This window comes from Mesoplodon bidens (assembly GCF_964165515.1).
Source record: "Mesoplodon bidens genome assembly, chromosome: 2".
NCBI lineage: Eukaryota > Metazoa > Chordata > Mammalia > Artiodactyla > Ziphiidae > Mesoplodon > Mesoplodon bidens.
Window position 1 is genome coordinate 48,563,476 of NC_138177.1, and position 22,404 is coordinate 48,585,879.

The window sequence follows — 22,404 nt, forward strand, 5'->3', positions numbered from 1 at the left end:
CTTCTGGGCTGGCGGAGTCTGACCTGGAGGCCTGAACAGAGAAAGGTTTCCCTGTTCTTGAGTGTGGGCATTTCAGCCTCATTGCTCCAACTCCCTTTTCAGATGGCTTCTGTTCTCCCAGAAAGAGTTGGAGATTTGGGCTGGGAGGAGGCAGGCAGGGAGGGAGTTGAAAGGTAGGAACAGAATATGCTGATGACATGGGTTCTGGCTGTCCTTGCTTTGTGACTGTAGGAAAGTTTCGAACCACTCTAGGTTTATACAGTAGGGATAATAATGAACATCTTGTAAAGATTAAACGTATAAAGAGCCCTGCACCGTGCCTGGCTTATACTAGGTATTCAGTAAATGAAATTATTTGTCATATCAACAGCGGCTCAGATATACTTGTTTTATGAAGGTAGTTTCTGTATGGGTTCTCTTAGGTCTACGACTTGCCTTAGAAGAGTGTCAGGTTTCGGGGACCACCAGGGAAATCCATCTGACCACAGGACTTTATCACCTGTTACTAAGTATTGAACTTTAACATACTGGCAGTAGCAGGGGGGGACACCATTCTTTTGGTTTGTATTTGGAGGACTCTGATTGCAAAAATAGCGTACAGGTTATTATAATGGGCCTATAAATATATGCAAAACAGCATGGGAACAGATCCCCAGGTTTGTGCCAGAATCAGGGGTTAGTCCAGCTTTGTGGTCACTGTGGCCCCTCTCTTGGCACTTTTTCATGAACCCACCCTACTTTCTATCTCTGCGCCCCCTCCTAAGGCCCCTCCACACTCCTCCCTGGGCACACACACTCTGGGTTGCCTAACCAGATCCCTGCCTAAGGAACCTGGGAGCCCCCCGACCTTCTCTGATGATAGCAGTGTCACTACCCAGCAGCACACCTGACTGGCAGCCAGAGTCACACCCTGCTGCATCCTGCCTGATGCCGAGCAAACCTATTCTAGCTTGCACCTCTGGACACTTCCCGTCTAATCCACGAGCCCTAAAATTAGAACCACATATTGGTTCACCATATTTTTACAGTGCATTCATTTACATTAGTTGTGTCATTTGACTTTCACGACAATTCTGTGATGTGGGCAAGGCTGGCGTCATCATTCGCATTTGACTGATGAATACAGTGAGGCTCAAGAAGTTACTTCTCCAACGTCCACAAAACGAACAGCAACAGAACTCATATTAGAACTCAGATGTCCTGGGGCTTCCCTGGTGGTGCAGTGGTTAAGAATCCGCCTGCCAATGCAGAAGACACGGGTTCGAGCCCTGGTCCGGGAAGATCCCACATGCCGCGGAGCAACTAAGCCCGTGCACCACAACTACTGAGCCTGCGCTCTAGAGCCTGTGAGCCACAACTACTGAGCCTGCACTCCAGAGCCCACGAGCCACAACTGCTGAGCCTATGTGCTACAATGACTGAAGCCCACGTGCCTAGAGCCCGTGCTCCACAACAAGAGAAGCCACCGCAATGAGAAGCCCGTGCACCGCAACGAAGAGTAGCCCCTGCTTGCCGCAACTAGAGAAAGCCTGCGCACAGCAACAAAGACCTAACGCAGCCAAAAATAAATTAAATAAATAAATTTTTTTAAAAAAAGAAAGCACTCAGATGTCCTGAATTGTGGGCCATTTTTCTTGCTGCGACGCCACACTGCCTCCTCCAGTCTGAGGCACCCACACCTTCAGGAAGTCAATGGATCAGAGAACCTTCAGACACACAGGGAAACTTTGAACAGAAGAAGAAGAGAGTGCACACGTATGGCCACGTGAGGACCACTACGCTCTGCAGGGGTCTGAGCCGGTTCTTTAGAGGTGGTAACAGCCATCCTTGCCAGAATCAGCACTGGAGGACTCCCCAGCCGCCAGCGCTGTGCATTTTCCATTGAATCCTCCTCACAGTCACCCTATGAAATAGGGCCCATTGTTACCCACATTTTACTGGTGACAGAAATACAGAAAGGTGGAGGAACATGCTCAGAGCACCACAGCTGAGAAAGCGGCAGCACCTGAATTCGAATCCCAGCAGTTCTCCAGCTCTGGGACCCACACGGTTGGCCATTTGGGCTTGGGGTTGCAGGGTGTTTTCAGGGTGGCTTGGGGCTGCATAGGTGTTTCTGAGCAAGCCTCCGGCCAGGTTCCAGGTAAGAATCTGATTTCGTCTCTCCACTTGGGAAGCCTCAGAGGAGCAAGTTCTCTGTTTCTCTGTCCTGCTTCCCTCTGGCTCTCCTTTTGTTCTGGGCCACTGCCATCTGGAGCGGCCCCACGCATCTGCTCCCCAGCACAGGTCTCCTCCCTCCCCACTCCTCGTGCAGCCCCAGCGTGAGGCACCTTCCCACACAGACTAATCTCTCCCATCCCGTGTCTCCGCTGCCCCAGTGCTTCAGCCCCTGGGCCTCGCCAGGCACTCAGAGCAGACACCTGCCCTTTGATGCAAGGCAGAAGAACCACCCAGCTCGCCCAGGCCTTCAGTTTCTCAAATGGGGTCATTTGGTTAATAGCACTCACACTCCTCAGCCCCTCTGCCTGTTGGTAAGAAGCTGGGCCTTCTCTCTCCAGAAACATTACAACAGGCTGCTGTGGCCAACGTGGGCTCAGGACACACCACTGTGGGGTGATTGGGGAAGGGCCGTGGAACTGCATTAGGAACTGTTTTGCCTCCGCACTCCCTGCCCCAGGACCAATTCCGGGCCCCTGAGGCAGCATGCATGCTTAGCCACCTTCTCCTGGGTGCTGAGATGTGCAGGGCTAGGTGTGGAGCCACAGCTGGCAACAGTGAAAGCTATTCCCCTCAATAGCGTGTGCTGTCTACCTCGTGTCTGCTGAGGTGATGCAATCGCTTTTACACCCCTCTCAGCCTTCCTTGCTGCCCTACTAAACCCACCTTTTTACTGGAGGCTGGGCTGTTGGGTTTGAGACAGCATGTCACCCTGTGAGTTTCCATTTCTAATGGGAGGATTATAGACTATAGCAAAGGGAGGCCCTTCTACAAGCAGGTGTATGCGCTCATTCGGGGCATTAACACAAAGCTTTTCCCTACACCGCCGGAGCCAGTGGTGTCTTCGGTGTGAGCATAATAGCCAGCACTTTGCACCGGACTTCTAGACAAATGGTGCATCTTATAATGCAGGAAACAACCTTCCCCTGTCTGTTCCACCTCCCCTCGTCCACGCGCCTGTATTTTCACATCTCCTCCAACCTGTAGAAGCCTGCCAGGATGGCAATTGGATCCAGACCGATGACTGTGTTGGATGTGAATGCAGAGGGCTGGAGAGAGAGGAAGAACAGATGCTACTCCCTCCTGCTGTCTTAGTCCTTTCCTCCCTGTGCCTCCTTATTATGTCAGACAGGAATCTTAAAAATGCCACCAGCGTTGTGCAATCCGTGGAATATCAGCAGCTAGACCAATATTGATAGAAGGATGGAAGCCTCAGAAGAACTGACCTGGCTCCATTGAGGTTGACTCCAATCTGGTGCAGTTGATGTCACAGGTCATGGACCACTGGTGGAAGAAGCTGGCATGAACAAGGGCAGGATTGGGGCCGTGCAGGGTGGTCCCCAGGAGTTTGAAGCACTTTGGTTAAGGAGGCCAGGGTAAAGGCAGGAGAGAGGGCAGCGCAGAGCTGCTTTGGCTGGTCTGGAATCTTGCGGGAACCTCCCTTCTCTCTGGTCCACAGTAGACAACACTTGTGCAGATCACCGTATGTCGGCTCTAAGAGTGAATAATAACTCCTTGGCCACAGAGCTAACGTATGGTTATTAGCACAGGTATTGTGTACTTTGTACCTCTACAAAATAGATCTGTAGGTTCGAAAGTCCAGCTTGTCCAAAGTCATGTAGCAAAGCATTGCACCAGCTGTAACTTGTGGGGAAGGGGAAATGACCAATAGTTTTTGAATGCTTAGTTTGGGCCAGGCCTTGTGTTAGATGCTATACATAAACATTAGCCCATTCATTCATTTAAAATGAATTAAATCAACTCAGTTAATAATCATCACAATAACCTTATAATAAGTAAGTGTATTATCCCGTTCAAAGACAAGAAAACTGAGGCTCTAAGAGAGAGAGTAAACAAATTGCTGAAGACCATGCAGTAGGTAAATGGCTGAGGTGGGATTGAAACTCAGGTGTGCGGCTCGCAAGTCCATGCCCCTTCCATGTGCCAGAGGGATTATACTACGTCACTTACTCTTGAAGCTGCGTCTCAGAATCCATGTCTGGTGTGTTTCCCCTGGTCTGCATCTTCTTCACTAGCCCTGTTCTGCCTTGAGCTGGTGCTCGCTTCTATGAAGAACACAGGAAAAAGGTAGAAGGCACTGCCCTCACCCTCAAGAAACTCACAGTCCGGTTAAAGGGCTGGAGGTCATCTCTCTTTCCCTCATCCCAAGCTTCTTCAATAGTCTTGCCCCCCCCACCCCCTTTTTTTTTTCCCTGCTTGAGCTCATCCTGTGGTTTTCAAATGGCTTTAGAACCCTGGTCTGTTGAAACTAGGCTTGGAATCCCACAAATAGAGGGTGGAGTAAGCAGCTTAACATGAGTGACGTTTGAGCAGATGGGTCCAGATGGTAGCTCCTCAGATGGACAGAGTCCCGGACTCCAAATGGACACCCCACTCAGGGAGCCTGGGAACGCATTGGTCAGTGACTCGAATGAGGAGCTGGGGTTTGAAAGAAAGGTGGCTAGGGATTTGTACAGCTATCACCCTTCAGGAAAGCCGCCAAGACAGAGATTGAGCTTTCGGGCTGTTCTTTGTGCAGCATTCCCTTTGTACAGCATTTTGCAGTTTACTGTGGAGATAGGGACTAGACAAACAGTGACTTGTTCTGGGTGGCATCCAGGAACTTAGCCCTAGGTCTTTTTTAAAAAATCAATATTCAATATGTTAAAGTTAGGAATCCCCAAACCTAATTTTTCTTAAACTTTTCATTTCAACTGACAAATTTTACAATTCTCTTCATAAATCTCATAAATTTTAACAATCTCTTGTTTGATTCCATTAATAAACTTAGTTAAATTCCTTTGAACATTTGAAACTGCCTTTATAAATTTAATCATTCATTTCCCTTTTTGAAGTTTCACAATTTTCTAACAAAGTCTTCCAAGTTCTTATGTAATTAATTCTTTTTTCTCATTGATATTTTAAATAACAGCTTTATTGAGATATAATTCACATACCATACAATTCACCTATATAAAATATACAACTCATTAATCAACTATACTTCAATAAAAAATAAATTTGAAAAAAATAAAGTATACAATGCATTGATTTTTAATATATTTACCGACTTGGGCACCAATCACCATAATTAATTTTAGAACATTTTAATTACCTTCCACTTCCACCAAAAAAACCCATACCCATTATCAGTCACTCCTCTTCCCACCCCCAACCCTGGTCTTCCTCTAGCCTTAGGCAATCACTAATCTATTTCCCACTTCTGTAGATTTGCCTATTCCGGACATTTTGTATAAACAGAATGGTACAATATGTGGTCTTTTGTGTCTGGCTTCTTTTACTTAGCATGGTGTTTTCAAGTTTCATCCATGTTGTAGCATGTGTCCATATGTCATTCCTTTTTTATGGCTGAATAATATTCCTTTATATATAGATATACCACATTTTACTTATGCATCATCAGTTGATGGACATTTAGGTTGTTTCAACTTTTTGGCTATGATCAGTTATGCTACTGTGAGCATTCATGTTTAAGTTCTGATTGGACATACATTTTTAGTTCTCTTTGGTATATACCCAGGAGTGGATTGCTGGGTCATGTGGTAATTCTGTGTTTCATGTTTTGAGGAACCCTAGGTCTTCTCATACTAAATCCAATCCTCCCTTTCAGGCCTTCTACCTTCAGTCTCTACCTTCTCTCCCACTCAGGTCCCTCCTTCTTACCCTCCCCAAATATTGGGCTGTACCCTTGGACACATAGGATTATGTCCATAGGATTATGACTACTTCCCCCTCCAGCCTTCCTCAGAGCAATTTCCCTTTACTAACAGGCCCAGGGGAGCCGGCTCTGCTATCCCGGGTGTCTTCTCCCCGACTTGGAGGCGGGTGGAGAGCTTCACAGCCCTCTCTCTTCTCCCTCCAGCTGTAAAGAAGATGTGTGTCTAATTGCTGTGAAACTTTCTCCCTGAGGGTAGAAAACAGGGAGACGAGTGTGAAGTTGGTTCTTAAGTTGTAGAGAGGTGGGGGCTCTTCTTCTCCTTCTTGGAGGTGGCAGAATTTCTCCCCCCACCGAGGGAAGATTGTTTCCTGTGTCTTTAGCTGATGTCTCCAAGGTGGAGGCTGTCTGCATACCCTACATGTTAACTTTTGTTCCCTTTGCAATTTGCTTTACCTGCTAATCTCTATAAGAAAACTGGTCAGAGCTCAGTTAACCCCGAGCAGGGGCAGTGAGTGGAGCCGGAATAAGGGAAATTCACAGATATCCACAAACCTATTGAAGGCAGCCCCTGCACAGCGTGTCACTTCAGCTAACAGGCAGCTATACTGACTACATTTGAGAGTCTTTTCCATTCCATGTATGTCTCCCAGTCCTGCCTCTTGGAGGATGAATGAATAAGCAATAATAATGAGGAGAAAATGGACAGCCCCAAAGAACTTCAGAAAGCTGGCTTGGCTGGATTATAGCATCAGCGATATCCTTCCCAGTGTGCCCAGCAACTGCCAGCCTGTGTGGTTGGCTGTTCAGGGCTGGGCTGTGGACCCAGCTGCCTGTATACTTTGGGCTGTCTTGCTATGCCAGGCTAAGATGTGTCAGGCTCCAGTTGGCCTGGGGTCAAAGAAACAGGATAAGGCAGCAACCCCACTTCTTCCATATATCGGGTTGTATGTACAAGGGTATTCATTGTAACATTGTGGTGATGGAGAAAAAATAAAGAAAAATAAGCTAAAGGTCCACTATAAGCAGATGGTTAAAAGATTTGTTGTAGATCCACACAAATCAGTTATGAAAAAGTATGCAGCAGGTCTCTTATGTCCAAGCTCTATTGACTTAGTGACTCAACCAGCTCTGCCCCCACAGTGAGGTACCTGCGCCTTTCCCCCTAGAAGGGGGGCACTTTCCTGGTGGGCGCAGCCTTCGTATGGAGCCTGGCTGCCTGGTGGCTTTTGCACACCAAGGTGCCCTGCAAGTGCTTTGTGCCCCAGAGAGCCTGGAGTGACCATGAGAAATTCACTAGATATTTATGGTGGGCACCTTGAGGAAAAGGTCCCTTCCCCCTTTATTCTTTCCTGACCCCTCCTTCCCTCACCCCCAACTTACTAAATAGCCAAGTGGTTCAGGTTTCAACCTATAGATTAGTTCTGGGTGTTGAGCAGGAAACAGCTGTTTTCAGCCAAATCCTTAATCCTAAACCCAGGTGTCCCCCTCCACCCGCTCCCGGCGGGAATCAGGGCCACCTGATACTGTTGTTCCCCCACCCTGCACTCCTGCTGAGACCCTGTTGGCCTCTGTGAACTTAGCCCAGGCAGGGAGAGGAGGGGCCAGACCTGCTGGTGCCGCTACCACCAAGCGGAACCCTACCAATGGTTAAACATGCAGCCCCTCACTCCTCCCAGATCTCTCCCCCGACCATGCAAGGGAGCCAAGCATGAAACACAGCCACCGAGCAGATGGAGACCACCCCCTCCAACCCTGAGAAGGGAGGAGGGGGGAGGGGGCTTGAATCCCATAACAAGGTGTCTTTAGCTGTTGGAAAATCCTAGAAGACAACTGGTTCAACCCCACACAGGGAGGAAGCGGGGTCTCCCCTCCTGGGCAGGGGGAGAGGCAGATCTAGAAGCAGGCTGGTGAGTGCTTTCTTAGGCTGTCAAGTCCTTGGGCCCGGGAGGGTTCGGTGTAGTTACAGCCCCATAAAGGGGAGGTGGGAGGATTGCTCGGGCAGAGAGACTTTGTAAAGATGCTGAGACTGCGGTCATTTCATGGGCGGTGAAGGGGAGATGTGAGATATCAAGCTTCCCTGGGGCTTTCTCAAGAGGAAGGCAGGGAGCTCCCCCTGCGGCTTCCCCGTCTTGTCTCGTCCTCTTCCAGAGACCCCTCTATCTTCCTTCTCCCTGCTTGGCGCTCTGTCCCTTTGGGACAGGCTGATGATCACTACTAGGGGGCATTTCCAGTTTCCTAGGAAACCCCTCTGGCCTTCAGATGCCTGTGAGTGGAGGGAGTGAGTGGGCTCGGGTCACCATCTGTTGCATGGTTCCTTCCTTGGCATGAGAGATGGAAGGGAGGAAGGGGCCCGAGGTAGGAAGAGAAGCAGGGAGGAGGGTCCTCCACAGTGCCCAGGGCAACCCTCTGCTGAAGGTCACCTCAGAACCAGGGCAGCTAAGCGGAAGCGCTCGGGATGAGGACGCGGGGAGGCTGGGAACGGAGGTGATGGCCGTTCTGGGGTTAGTGCCTGGAGCGGCTGAATCCCAAGATTCTGAGAGTCTGTCTGTGGGTTGGAGAAAGCAGGGTGGCCTGACTGCGATCAGACAGAAACCCTGAGAGGGAGTGGGGGAGGATTTCAGGAAAAAAGGAGATGAATATGCTGAGCAGGGACAGGATCTATCTACTTCATGGGATGCTTAATAGATATTATTATTAGGTTATTGCTGTTATTTTTATTACTCAGGCTTATGCTGTAACAACAGTTTTTATCATTTGTGATTTAATCAAGGGTTTATAATATACTAATTCATTGATGGGATGCATATCTCTCAGTAGTAGGAAATATCTGATAAGATGGCTGTTCACTAGCCCCATGAGTATTTATTGCACTGTCTCACTACGAAGGGAGACAAAACATGGACTCTGACCTCAAGAATTTCAGAGTCTGATGCAGGAGATGGATGTTGGAGCAACTATTCCCTCAGGCAGGAGGAAGTGACCCCTAGAACAGAGTGTGCTGGGGAGCACAGGGGAAATGGCAGCCCACTTTCAATGGGAAAGTAGGGTCAGCATCGCGGAGAGGTTGCCACTGAGGGCCTTGTAGAGAGGTAAGGGGATAGCACTTCCAGCCTATGCAGAGTGTGGCCAAAGGTCCAGAAAGCACCTGGCCGGTCTGGGGAGTGGTGCGAGGTCTGGGCTGGACCTGCGGGAGAGGAGGCTGAGCAGGGCGGGAGTCCGGTCACAGGGGCTTGCACAGTGCACAGAGAGTGTAGATTTTGTCTCTTAGGCCAGTTCCTCGACTGTTTTTTCTGCCAAAACAAACGTGATAGAGGCCACACACTGGCTCTTTCTCTGTTCTTCAAGAAAGAAAACAGAAAGTGAGGGAAAATGTGATTATTATAGCAGTAACCTGAGCCACTCAGATTTATATTTATGTATAAATCATTTACAACAGTTCTTGGTTTGTACGGGGAACAGATTACTTGAGAAATTCCTTATATCCTAGTCCTGAGTTCCAGCTAAGAGGGCCTGCCTGCCTTTCTACAGGGAGCCCCCTGGCCCAGTCTGGAATACTTCCGAGCTCTTTTCAGACGTCACACACACGGCCCTTCCTCACTTATTTTGATGTGCCTCTGTTTCCTCTTTTGTTTCAGCTCCTCTCTCTGATTTCTGAACAGGTTGCTTCTGGGCACCTATAGTAATAAACCCTGCTGCGTGTTTGTTTGTTTTTTTAAATCTAATGCAGAATGGCTGAGTTTTGCGTTGGCTCTGTCGGGCTTTTATTATCTCTCTGTTCCCCCACAATATCCTATGGCAGTGATGTGTGAGTGTATTCCTTAGTTGGTTCTTGTAGTACTATTCTAGTCATTCCATCAGTTTATTCTAAGAGCTAGTTGCTGGCACGTGGCCTCATAGCACTAATCTGTTGGTGTGCATATCCCCAGGCAGTAATTCGGGAGCACAGCCTCAGACTACCTGCAGAGCTGTTTCATTCGCGACCCTGGGCATTTCGAACTGAACTTGGTTCCAAGCTCATGATCTCCCTGAGCCCCAACCAGTTCCAGACTTTTCCCCTTTCTTTATTCTTTTTTTTAAATAAATTTATTTATTTATTTACTTATTTTTGGCTGCATTGGGTCTTCGTTGCTGCACGTGGGCTTTCTCTAGTTGCGACGAGCGGGGGCTACTCATTGTTGTGGCTTCTCTTGTTGCGGAGCACGGGCTCCAGGTGCACGGGCTTCAGTAGTTGTGGCTTATGGGCTCTAGAGCACAGGCTCAATAGCTGTGGCGCACTGGCTGAGTTCCTCCACGGCATGTGGGATCTTCCCGTACCAGGACTCAAACCCGTGTCCCCTGCACTGGCAGGCGGATTCTTAACCACTGCACCACCAGGGAAGTCCCTCCCCTTTCTTTATTCTTGATGTCAGTTATGTGTCATCCTAATCCAGTTTCCCAACCTAGAAACTTTGATGCCATCCTCCTTCTTGCCATCCACTACCAGTCGGTCATCAGATTCTAACCTTGTTGAATCTAACCCAGAGACCATCCTCAAATCTCAGGGAGGCCTTGGAGGCCATCAAGCCATTCATCTGTCACACACACAGTCTCTTTCACACCTGCCCAGGGGCACCTGTGGAATCTGGAATCTAGGAGGAGGCAAGTGGAGTGACGGGGAGAAGAGAAGTGGTCGAGAAACCCCACCCCTGGGCTTCGCTCCCAGAGCAGGAGGATGATTTAGGGCAGAGAGTGGCCTGTGGCTAAGCCCCAGACCAGCCAGCAGATGGACAGAACGATGGGCTGATCACAGGCCCTCTCCAGGACTTAGGTTTACCTGATAAAGGTCTGTGTGTAGTGGAGTCACTTGAACAGTGAAACAGCTTCCATCTGTACTGTGCTTCACATTCCTATGCATTATTCATGTGATTCTCACAATGAGCATCTGCAGCAGGCAAAGCAGGAATATTTATTTCCATTTTTGAGATTTTTAAAAAGGCTTAGAAAACAAGTAATTGACAAAAGATAAGTGGCAGGACTGAGATCTTTACTTGGATCTTCCTTTCCATAAATGTTCCCTGCCAGGGACCCTGCCAGACACTAGGGACACAGAAATGATCAGGGCATTGTCTGAGCCTCACGAATTCCACAAAGAGGGGAGAAAGCGTAAGCCAGTGGTGAGCAACCTACAGCCCTCAAGCCAATCCCAGCCCACCGCCTGTTTTGTAAATAAAGTTTTATTGGAACATAGCCATGCCCATCCGCTCACTTATTGTCTGTGGCAGCCCTCACACTGTAATAGTAAAGTTCAGTATTTGTGACAGAGACCGTCTGTCTTACAAAGCCTAAAATATTTACTGTCTAGACATTTACAGAAAAGGTCTCCAACCCTTACTTTAATCACGTAGTTTTGCCAGTGTGCTAAGGGCCTCAGAGAGGCAGGTTTAAGCTACAGTAGAGATGAGATGGACCCTCAGCTCTGCTTGAGGGTGGGGCGCACAGGCTAAGCACAAGGAATTCTTCACTGAGCAGAAGATGTCTGAGGAGTGAGGTCTTGAAGACTGAGTAGGAATTAATCACATGACAAGGAGGGAAGGCCTTTCCAAGCACAGGGGATGGCACGGATAAAGTATGGAGGCTGTAAACGGTGTGGTATGCTTAGAAAATGGCACAGCATTCAGTAAGGAAGCTTTTAGGTTTGGGTGAGCTTGGAGAGGCCTCCAGGAACTTGATTTCAAAGAGCCTTATATGCTACGCTTGGGGGTTTGGATTTGGTCTTATAGATTGACGGGGAGACATGGAAAGGTTTGCAGCAGAGCACTGACATGATCAGGTGGGGGTTTAGAAAAATCACTGTAATAGCAACATGGAGAATGGATCGGAAGGAGACCAGTTGGGAGGTTATTGCAGTGGTTCATGAGACATGATATTTATCGGAGGTAAACAGGTGGGAACATGCAGAAGGGAGGGGGAATGAGAGACACCAGGAAGGAAACAGTCCAAGGGCCTTGGTGGCTGGATGTGAGATGTGAGAAGAGGTGGGATTTAAGGGTGATTCCAGGTGTCTAGCTTGGTGACTTAGGTGGGTACCACCAACAAAGACAGGGAATAGAGATGGAGGGTCAGGACCCTTATGGAGACACTGAGGACATCAGGCAGAAGAGGATCCAGCAGTGTGATCAGTGCCGTCGTGGAGGTTAGAAGGCCCAGAGAGAAAACGAGGGTCCAGGGTGGTGTTTCAGAGGCCAAGGAGGAAAGGATGTTAGGAGGGATGGATGGGGTGGTTAACAAGTGTTAGTGCCTCCAAGAGGTCTGGCAAGATAAAGACTGAGAACACTGGTTTTGGCCAGTGGGAGGTCCAGACAGGAGAGTTCCAGGATGTCGTTGGATGAGGAGTGAATGGGAATGAAATAAGTAAAGGCAGAAGCCATTGACCACTGTAGGAAAAAAAAAAAAACTTTTATGAGAAGAAATGGAAGAAAAAACTTCAGGTACATACATATAGGGAGGCTGTGAGATGCAGAGAATGATGTTATGATTTCATTATGAGAGAAACTCATGAAGATGTTTCTCTGCTAAGGCAGGGAGAAAGTTGAGAAGAGTTTGGAAATTCAGGAGAGAGCAGATAGTTTTGGGGTTTTTTTTCCCCCAATTTATTTATTTATTTTAAGATGGGAAAAAAAGCACTGATTATGACACCCTCCTGTGTCCCTCTTCACACACCCCATTAGCACGGGAGGGTTTCGGGGGGATGCTTTATCTCCTTTGTTTCCAGCACAGTACACACTTTGGCTACATTTTAAGGGCCTCAGGAGATGGAAATGCCCTGAGTTTTCTTTCTTTCTTTTTTTTTTAAATATCTTTATTGGAATATAATTGCTTTACATTGTTGTGTTAGTTTCTGCTGTACAACAAAGTGAATCAGCTATATGTATACATATATCCCCATATCCCCTCCCTCTTGAGCCTCCCTCCCATCCTCCCTAACCCACCCCTCTAGGTGGTCACAAAGCATCGAGCTGATCTCCCTGTGCAATGCAGCAACTTCCCACTAGCCAACCAATTGATAGCAGAGGGTCGGGGCCGGGTCCAGGCAGAGGCAGGCAGGTAGGTGGAGGGAGGAATGCTTTTTTAATACAGAAAATGGAGGTCACGGGAAGCTTATGTGTTCAACCAACATACTAGGGGCATTTCTGATTCTGATAGCACTGTCATTTCCAAGTGACAGAAAACTCAACTCCAGCTGGCTTAAAAATTCAAGAGAATTTTTAATATAAACACACAAGTAATTTAAAATCCCCAAGTAGGATATGCTCCATCAGTGACTCAGTGACGCGAAGGATCAGGTCTTCCTGTGTCTTCTCTCTGCCTTCTGCAGTGTTGGAGTATCCTCACATTATGCTTGGAGACCCCCCTACTCCCACTCCCTGAAGCTCCATCCTCTCCCCTTAGGGGGGGTTCCTCACTGGATCTCTTTCAGAAGAAAGGCGGAAACTTGTCTTTCCCGGAGCTTTTAGCAGAAGTCTACATGAAGCACACTGCCTCTGGCTGGCTGAAGTATCCTTTTCTAAACCAACCATAGTGGTGAGGGGTAGGGAATGCTAATTTTCTTAAACTAATCACAAGCCAACCCTGGAATTGGGGTAGGATCATTCTGAGAAAGAGGCAGAGATAAATTTGCTGAAGAAAAATGTGGGTACTATTATGGACAGAATCGTGTCCCCCCAAAAATTCATATGTTGAAGGTCTACCCACAATGTGACTCTATTTGGAGACTGGGCCTTTAAAGAAGTAATTAAGGTTAAATGATGTCATTATGGTGCACCCTAATCCAATAGCGTTGGTGTCCTTATAAGAAGAGGAAGAAACACCAGAGGTGCATTTGCACAGAGGAAAGGCCATGTGAGGACACTGCAAGAAGGCAGCCATTTGGAAGCCAAGGAGAGAGACCTTAGGAGAAACCAACCCTGCCGGCACCTTGATCTTGGACTGCCAGCTTCCAAAACTGTGAGACAGTGAATTTCCAGTCTGTGGTATTTTGTAATGGCAGTGCTAGCTGATGAACACAGGTACAGTGGGTGGGAGGAGGAGAGCAAGGATGCTGGATAAACATCCAGTAAATGCCCACTAGGTTCTCTGTGTGCTTGACAGCCTCAAGGAATTCACTGGGGAGACAACAATCTACACCAAGACCTAGCACTCATTACAGCGAGTATATCCCAGAATTCTCTGAGAGCAAGGAGGATGAGGACTGCATCCAGCCTTGGTGGGATAGGGTGTTCCAGGGAAACCAAGGAAGGCTTCCCAGAGGTGGTGTCACCTGCCCTGAGCCTGAAAGATAACAGAAAGTTGAGTGAAAGAGCAGAAAAGGCAGACTAGGAAAAGAGAATAATTTATGTAAAGTTAGTGTGAAAATAAATGCCACCCAAATGAGAACAAGCAGAGGCTATTTATTTGGAGTGAGCTATAGCAAGGGAGTCAGCCACCATCACTTGCTTTGGCAGAGACTTAAAGGCAGAGAGGGGAGAGGACAGGTTTTTAGCGAAAGAAAGGGAAGGCTTCCTGTATGCTCGGACTGACATGGGCACCTGGAGGTGGGCTAAGTAGAAGCAGGCATCCTATGTGATTGGTCTGAGAAGCATATTTGTCTTTCCCTGGTTGGTCTTGAGTTGGAAATACTGGTAAAAAAATATCTGAAAGCCTGTAGTCACTGCCCGAGTCCTGACCACTCTGGGCTGTCTGCTGAGAGGCTGTGGGCCAGGCTCCTGCTGTCGTAGATGGTGTGGCCGTCGTCTGTGCAGTCCTCTCTCAGTGGGTGGGTGAGTGAGCAAGGACTATTCATGGAACTAGGAGTAATTCAGTATAACTGGGGGTGAGTGGAGGAGCGGCGGATGAGACTGGGCAGGTATGCAAGGGCCTGATCAGGGAGGGCTTTCGAAGCACGTTTTATTTTAAGAGAGACATAAAGGACAGAAGCAGGTGGGGTGGGGATGGACACAGGTTGACCAGGGGTGTCAGGGATTGTGAGGCTGTCCCGAGAAGGCACCCCAGGCCTCAGTGAGGAAATGCTAGCCACGGGAAGCCAGACGGTTTCCAGTGCAGTGCTGCGGCCCCAGCCTGGTGTGCTGTTCCTCACGCCTGTACCTGGCTGTTGCACTCACATGTTTTTGCCACTGGGCGCAGGGTTTCTGCATTTGGGAAGTTAGGCTGTTGCACAGGGGTTTTCAGTTCTTTGTTTTACTAACAGAATCCTTTCTTGAAACAAAACCTTATGCAAAAGCCCAATGTAAAACAAGGACTGTGAAGCAGCTAGCCACCCACCCTCCCCCTCGGAGAGGGCCTGAGGCACTTCCAAAGAAGCCACCCAGCTTCTCTGGACCCATCGTAAATACCCAGCACTAAAAGATTTTGCAGAATTTTTCAGCTCTGCCCTCACCACCAGGAATACTTTGTGTGATGAAGTTTCTGGGTTTGGAAGCTGAGGGGCTGGCCTTGCCCCAGAGGATGCAGCACCTCCTACAAGGTCTCCCTGCTTCCAGTGTTGTGGATCTACATTCAACCCTCCACACAGCAGAGTGGTCTTTACAAACAAATCTTATCGGGTCGGTTCACCACTTAGAACCCTACAATAGTTTCCTGACATGCTTAGAATATATTTTAATTCCTTACTTTGGCCTTCAGCCCTCTGGGAGTATACTCTTGTCTCCCTCTCTGACTATGACTTGTTCTGTTCTTCCCCACGTACCCTCCAAACTCCAGTCACACCGGCTTCTTTCAGTTTCTTTCATGTCCCCATCTGCTTCCTGCCACTGGGCCTTTGCACAGGCAGTTCTCTCTGCCTGGAATGTTTTTCTGACCCATCTTTACAAGGTTGGCTCCTTATTGCCATTTATATCTTGGTCAAATGTCACATTTTCACAGAGGCCTTCCTTGACCATTCACTTTCTTTTATCACATCACCATCACTATAGTTTCTTTTTTCTTGTTTTTAATGACTATTTTTTAGAGCACTTTTAGATTCACAGCAAAATTGAGCAGAAGGTACAGAGATTTCCCATATGCCTCCTGCCCCCACACATGCACAGCCACCCCTGTGTCATCACCATTCCCACCAGAGTGGTACATTTGTTACAACTGATGAACCTATATTGACACATTGTTATCACCCAAAGTCCATAGTTTGCAATAGGGTTTACTCCTGGTATTGTACATTCTATGAGTTTTAACAAATTATAATGATACCATTAGAGTATCATACATAGTAGTTTCATTGCCCTAAAAATCCTCTGTGCTCCACCTATTCATCCCTCCAACCCCTGATCTTTTTATTGTCTCCATAGTTTTGCCTTTTCCAGAATGTTCCATAGTTAGAATCATACAGTAGGTAGCTTTTTCAGATTGGCTTCTTTCACTTACTAATAGGCATTTAAGTTTCTTCCATGTCTTTTCAAGGCTTGATAGCTCATTTCCTTTTAGTGCTAAAAAAAATTCCATTGTCTGGATGGACCAGTTTATCTATTCACCTACTGAAGGACAACTTAGGTGCTTCCAAATTTGGCAGTTACGGAAAAGGCTACTGTAAACGTTGTGTGCAGATCAGATTGTATTTCCTTCTTTGCACTTACCGCTGCCTGATTTTGTTGTTGTTGTTGCTGTTCAATGTTTATTTCCTGTCTTCCCCACTGAGACGTAGGCTCTGCAAGAGTAGAGAAACCTCAGCTCTTGTCCCTGTATATTCTCTAGACTGGCGCCTGCCACCAGGTCTGGCAAGTGAACGAATGGCCGGCTGACTGCTGGCCAAAAGTCCAAGGTGGGTTCTGCTTCAGGGGCCGTGGTCCTGCCGACTGAGGCGTGTCTCCGCGCAGCCTGTCTCTTCTCCCCATCACTTCAGATGTGTTGTGAACACCGGTGCAGCCTGCTCAGAATGGGGCTGCGGGAATGCGGGGAGCTCCTGACGGCAACAGCTTGTGGGAGCTGTGGGCCTCTCATCCATCTGCCAGGGACAGCTTGTGGAATCAACACCAGGGGCCCCCCAGTCTGGGGAAAGAAAGCAAACCAGGACCCAGAAAAAAGGAAAAATAGAAAAGCACACTGATTGCGGTTGGATAAGTAGTATTGCTCCTTGGAGCTGTTGCAGGTAATGTCCTGGAGGTAGTTCAAAGCCCGATGGATAGCAGTAGCTAACATTTCTTGAGCTTGTGCCCCCATGCTTTGTTAAGTGCTTTATATAGGATTTGGGGTATCAAGTCACAGTGGCAACCCTCTGGAATAGGTGCTTCTATTATCTGCATTTTTCAGATGAGAAATACAAAGCTCCAAAGTTTCAGTGCTTGCCCGTGGGGAGCAGCTTCAAACCCAGGTGGTTTTGCTGCATGGCCAATGCTGTTGAACTCAACCAAGAGAGGCTGTCATATCTGCCGTCCCCACCAGTGGCTGATCATCACTCAACTCACGTGCGCTTTCCTGGGCCCCATCTTAGATATTTTGAATTCACATCTCCCACAGGGCTTGCACATTTAAAGTCCTTGAGTTCAAGAAGACCTAAGTGTGTGAAACACCCCCATGTAAGATAACAGAGGTTCTAAGGGCATTCAAATTAAAAAATTTTTTTAATCTGCAGGCTTGATTTGATGCCCTACCTAGAAGTTTGAGGGTCCAAGGATTTGTGTATTTAAAGAGTACCCAGGTGATCCTGATAAGCATCCAGTTTCCCTCCTGCGGGGGCACATTGTCAGGGACACACCTGACCAAATGCCATATGGATTCTTTATGAAAAGCGGTGAGCTCAGCACATTACATGCAGAACACTTCATATTCAGGTGACTCTATTCTCTTTTGTCTTTTCTTTTCTTTCTTCTTCTTCTTTTTTTTTTTTTTTGGCTTTTCTTTTCACACAGTGGATTGGGGTACAGGCATCTCAGATACACAAGAACTGAATTAATCATATTCTCTAGTTCATAGTACACTACCAGTCCACACAAGATTTCTCTTTTGGTTTTATTTATTTTTGTTCTTTTCCTCACTCCCCATGCAATAGGCCCCCCTTCAATGTATTTTATAGCCTTACAGTTCACCTCTTACCTGTTTGATTCGATATAAAAGGATCCTTCAGATACATCATAGTGGTAGCGTGTGTGGGTGGTGTGTTTCATTTTCATGAATGGTTTTGTACGATGGCTGTGGATTATTCTTCCTTGCATCTCAGAGAAGCATCTGCCTCTCTGGAACTTCCTCCCATTTGATCCTTCTTTTGCTCCCGTGGAGCTAAACAGAAAAATGCCACACCCTCTTCTGACTTCCCAAGACAGTCATCACCACCCCCTCTTCTGCAGCCTCTATCTGCCCTCTCAAGGATATGGGATTTTCCTTATTCCTCCACGGGATGCTCCATAGTTAGAAGGCATTTCCCTTGAAGAGCCCTGACAACTCCACCCCCAAGCCCCGCCCCCAGCTGGATGGTATGCTTCTCTCCTAGCGATAACCTGCAATTTGTTTATTCATTGATTCTTTGATGGACATTTGGGCTCGTTCCACTTCTCAGCTATTGTGAATGATGCTGCTATGAACATGTGTGTACATGTACTTGTTTGAGTCCCAGTTTTTAATTCTTTAGGACATATACCTAAGAGCAGAAATACGGGCTCATATGGTAATTCTTTGCTTAATTTTTTGAGGTACTGCCAAACTATACATTTCTTTTTTTAAATTGCAACTTGCTTAGGACCTGTCATGCATATTGAGAGACAGGGAAATTGGATGGAAAAACCCTGAGTTAGAAATCGGGAGACCTGGGTTCTTTTCCTAGCTTTGCCACTAACCCGCACAGTGACCTTGAGCACATCACTTCCCCTTTCTCGGCTCTTGTTTCCTCATCTGAGAAGTAAGGGGATTGCATAAAGCTAAATGCTCTTTAAATTATCTTCCTTTTTAAAGATTTTATTGGAAAAATTGGATTCCAGGAGAAGAGAGAGAGAGAATTGTCAAACTAAACGTGATTATTTCTCTGTTCTTTTCCTACTGTGTTTTTAAATTGTGAGTTAAAGACACCCCAAATGATTGGACTTTCTTCTTGCCAATGTGTATCTAGTTAATGAATAGCTTCTGGCTTCCCGTTTCCATCAAGATTCCCAGAATAAGATATCCTTCTCTTTCCCATCACTTCCTACCACTTGGCAGCTCCTGAACAAAACATGGCGGTCATGGAGCCAAGACTGGAGCCATCCCCACTGTCCTCCTGGAAGGAAAGCTGAACCTCCCCCTGGTGCTGGTTCCCTCAGCACTAAGGTTTCAGTTGGATAACCTGAGTCTAGTCTTTGGAAATACAGGAGCCATGGAGAGGCATTAGCAGACTCTTTTTGAGACAGTGTGAGGATCATCTTAGAGAGGAGAAAGAACCAAAGACCTGCTGTGATACCTTCCAGCCAGACAGTCCCCACCTTGGGAGATTTTCTAGTTTCTTAACTCTCTTACAGCTGGATGGTTCCCTGGCTGGAGAGCAGTGCCTGTGTAGGGAGGGCATTTTGTCCTCCACTGATGGGAAGCCTTCACAGTTTGCTGCCCAGGTCCAAAGCATGTGTTCTCCTGCGCCGCCTGGTGGTTTTATGGGGAAACAGGTTTAAAACCTGTGATCCTAGTGGTTTATTATTTTATTTGCTCATTTTTCATCCATCCATCACATGGTTTTGAGTGCCTGCTATGTTTTAGGCACTATGCTGTATTCCAGGAATAACAAGACGAGGCACCTTCCCTTACAGTACCTTCCTTTCTATAGGGGATACAGACTAGTGACTTTTAGAGTGAATACAAAGTGACAAGTGCTATAATAGGGGGTCATGAGTGGTGTTCAGGAGCGCAGACAAGGGGGCACATAAGTCACACTTAGCATAGCCTAATGAGAGAAGGCAGGTGCAAAGAGTGTTCTAGACAGAAGTTAATCTGTGCAGAAGTCAGCACAACAGAGCATTATGCACTGAAAGACCTGGTAGAAGACCCATGTTGGCTGGAACACAGAACACAAGGGGATGGTGATAAGAAATAACCTTGCAGACGGGACTGCATCATGCAGGGCTTCTGAGCCATTTCACGGACTTCAGCTTCAACTTTGGAGCAGCAGTGAGCTAGTGAGCTTGACTAGGGGAGTGGCTTATTTATACTTGCATTTGAGGAGTAAGCACTCTGACTGTGGATGGAGAATGAACCAGAGAGGCAAGAGTAGAAGTGGGAAGAGACCACTTAGGAAGCTGTTGCAGTAATTGGTGTGAAATATTGGTGCCCAAAGCCAAGGAGGAAGCAATGGGAAAGGAGACCAGCAGATGGAGTCCAGAAATACACGTGAGGTTGGAGGCTGGTATTGGGCCCAGCTTCCAGGAAAGAAATTGCTGAAATCTGAATCAGCATCCTCTAGTTTGCTCACATCCTGGCACAGGGCATGCCTTACACCCTCAGTCTGGAAAGCTGGGAGATGGTGGGGTTGTACAGGTGATAGAGTCTTCGTTTTGCTGCCAAGTTGTTTTAAACAATGTGTCCATTTGATAGATGGCTGTTGGTCCAGCAAAGCTGGAGGAATTGTGGGGAAACTGCCTCCCACTGTCCTCTTTGCTTTCTTTGGCCCCATGCTAGGTAGAACAGCAAAATGGACCAGTTTTTACAACTCCGTGTTTCCGAGCCTCAGGCAGTTTTATAGCTCAGTATCTGAGCCTCAGCTGTAGGCCATTCTTGCTCTTCTCTCTCAGGACAAGGGGAAAAGGGTTTGTCTCTCAAGGACCTGTTCCAGGCTCCTTGGACAGCCATTTTTAACCCTTACCCCTGTAAGCCCTGGAATGATGTCTTGTGCTTGAGGGTGTGAACATCGTGCTGTCATAAATGTTGCTTATTCTGCCAACCTCCTGGAGCCTCCTGTCCTGGGCCCTCATCTCAGCACTGCCTTTATCTCTTAAGGGACAACATCAGGGACCACCACCAAATATTTAGCTGCACAAAGTATTTGCAGAAATCATTCAATTACAGAAAGTCTTTGGGGCAACCAAGTTTTCACTTACCAAACTTCTGGCCCACAATGCTGCCCCCTCCCCCTCTCTCTGGGTCAAAGGAGAGCACCGTGATCTTGTCTCTGAGCTACTACCCCGGACACACTCGGCCTCGGGTCCACTCATCACACGTGGTTCATAGAGGCTGTGAGATCGGTGCATTTCCTACTGGCTCAGTGCATGGCACCTTCTAGGTGCTGGACCTAGGGGCCAGTGTTCGTTTTCATGACTGTTCTATGCTGAGTTGCCCTTCCTTCTAGAATACTGGTTCTCAACAGGGGGTGGTTTTGCCCTCCAGGGGACAGTTGTCTATGTCTAGAGACGTTTTTTGATTGGAGGCAGGAGTGAGCTCTACTGGCATCTAGTGGGTAGAGGCCAGGGATGCTGCTCAACATCCTACAATACCCAAGACAGTTCCCCACACAGAGAATCACTGGGTCCCAAAAGTCAATAGCGCAAGGTTAAGAAACCCTGTAATAGAACATAGGTCTATAACCAAGGGGACCCTTGAGTCCTCGAGGCCCTGTAGGATTGCTGGAGCAAACCAGGAGTTCAAGAAAAACTCACCTGTCATCACATTTCTTTCCACAGCTGAGCTCTGTCCGGGAGGCCCAGTTACAGCGGCTGGAGGCTGTGGGCCAGAGAGCAGGGAGCGAGGCCCAGTGCTCAGGATGGCCAGGCAGCAGCCACCGCCCTGGGTCCACACAGCCTTCCTCTTCTGCCTGCTCAGCCTCAGCGGGGCCATCGAGATTCCTATGGATCGTGAGTCCTGCGCTGTCCTCTTTTATTCTCCTGATTTGTGGCAGAGGAATTGGAGGGTAGGGAAGGTCAGGGGAGAGTGAAGACCATTCAAAGAAGGTTGGGGATGAGGAAGCAGTGGCTTCTGGATTCAGAGCTGGGTTTCCCTCTGAAGAATCAGTGCAGGTGGCCTCATATTTGGGGACCTGAGACCTTGAGTCGCAGTGCTGTCTCTCAAGGCCATGGCTGCGTGGATGGCTGCCTGGAGCCTGCTGAGTGGGACCAGAGACGGCAGAGTTTGGAAGTCTGAGTGTCACTGGGGAGTTCTTCCCTCCACACCCCTCCCTCGGCCCTCCGTCGTCTTGACTTACCTATTGAAGTGGAGTTTCCAGGGGCCGAGCGTGGTGGACAGCTCTTATTTGCCTTTCTCATATGTCCAGGTCCTCTTGGCTGAAGTGATGAGGAGGACAGATGGCCTGGGAGGGTTGAGAAGGAGGTTACTTTTGCAAAAGACTGTGGCTAAATGAGACATTAAAATAGAGCCCCATTATAATGTCACCATGGGAGAACCAGGCATGGATTCCTTCTGTTTGTTTTCAACTTTCCCATGGTAAAGTTGAAAAGTAAAATCCATGGCATCTGTTTACCAGGGTGGGGGAATTATTCGGCCATCAGGATCATAAAGGAAAGCTTAAAATGCTGATCTAATAGCCATGTCTCCACCAACCATATCTGGTGTTGCATTTGTAAATGGCCCATTGACTGGCAGCC

At 47.8% G+C, this 22,404-nt stretch overlaps 1 protein-coding gene across 16 annotated transcripts in view; it reads left to right on the forward strand.

The window, feature by feature from the left end:
* Positions 1 to 22,404, forward strand: part of NFASC (neurofascin) — a 178,376-nt gene that overhangs the window by 81,895 nt on the left and 74,077 nt on the right. For 10 of the 16 annotated variants that reach the window (XM_081225480.1, XM_081225482.1, XM_081225483.1 and 7 more), the window contains exon 4: positions 21,487 to 21,657. In XM_081225480.1, coding sequence (XP_081081606.1) covers positions 21,567 to 21,657 — 91 coding nt within the window. In that variant the 5' untranslated portion in view covers positions 21,487 to 21,566. Of the gene's footprint in view, positions 1 to 21,486; positions 21,658 to 22,404 lie in introns of those variants that run through there. The other 6 variants (XM_081225479.1, XM_081225472.1, XM_081225471.1 and 3 more) reach the window with 2 other exon arrangements.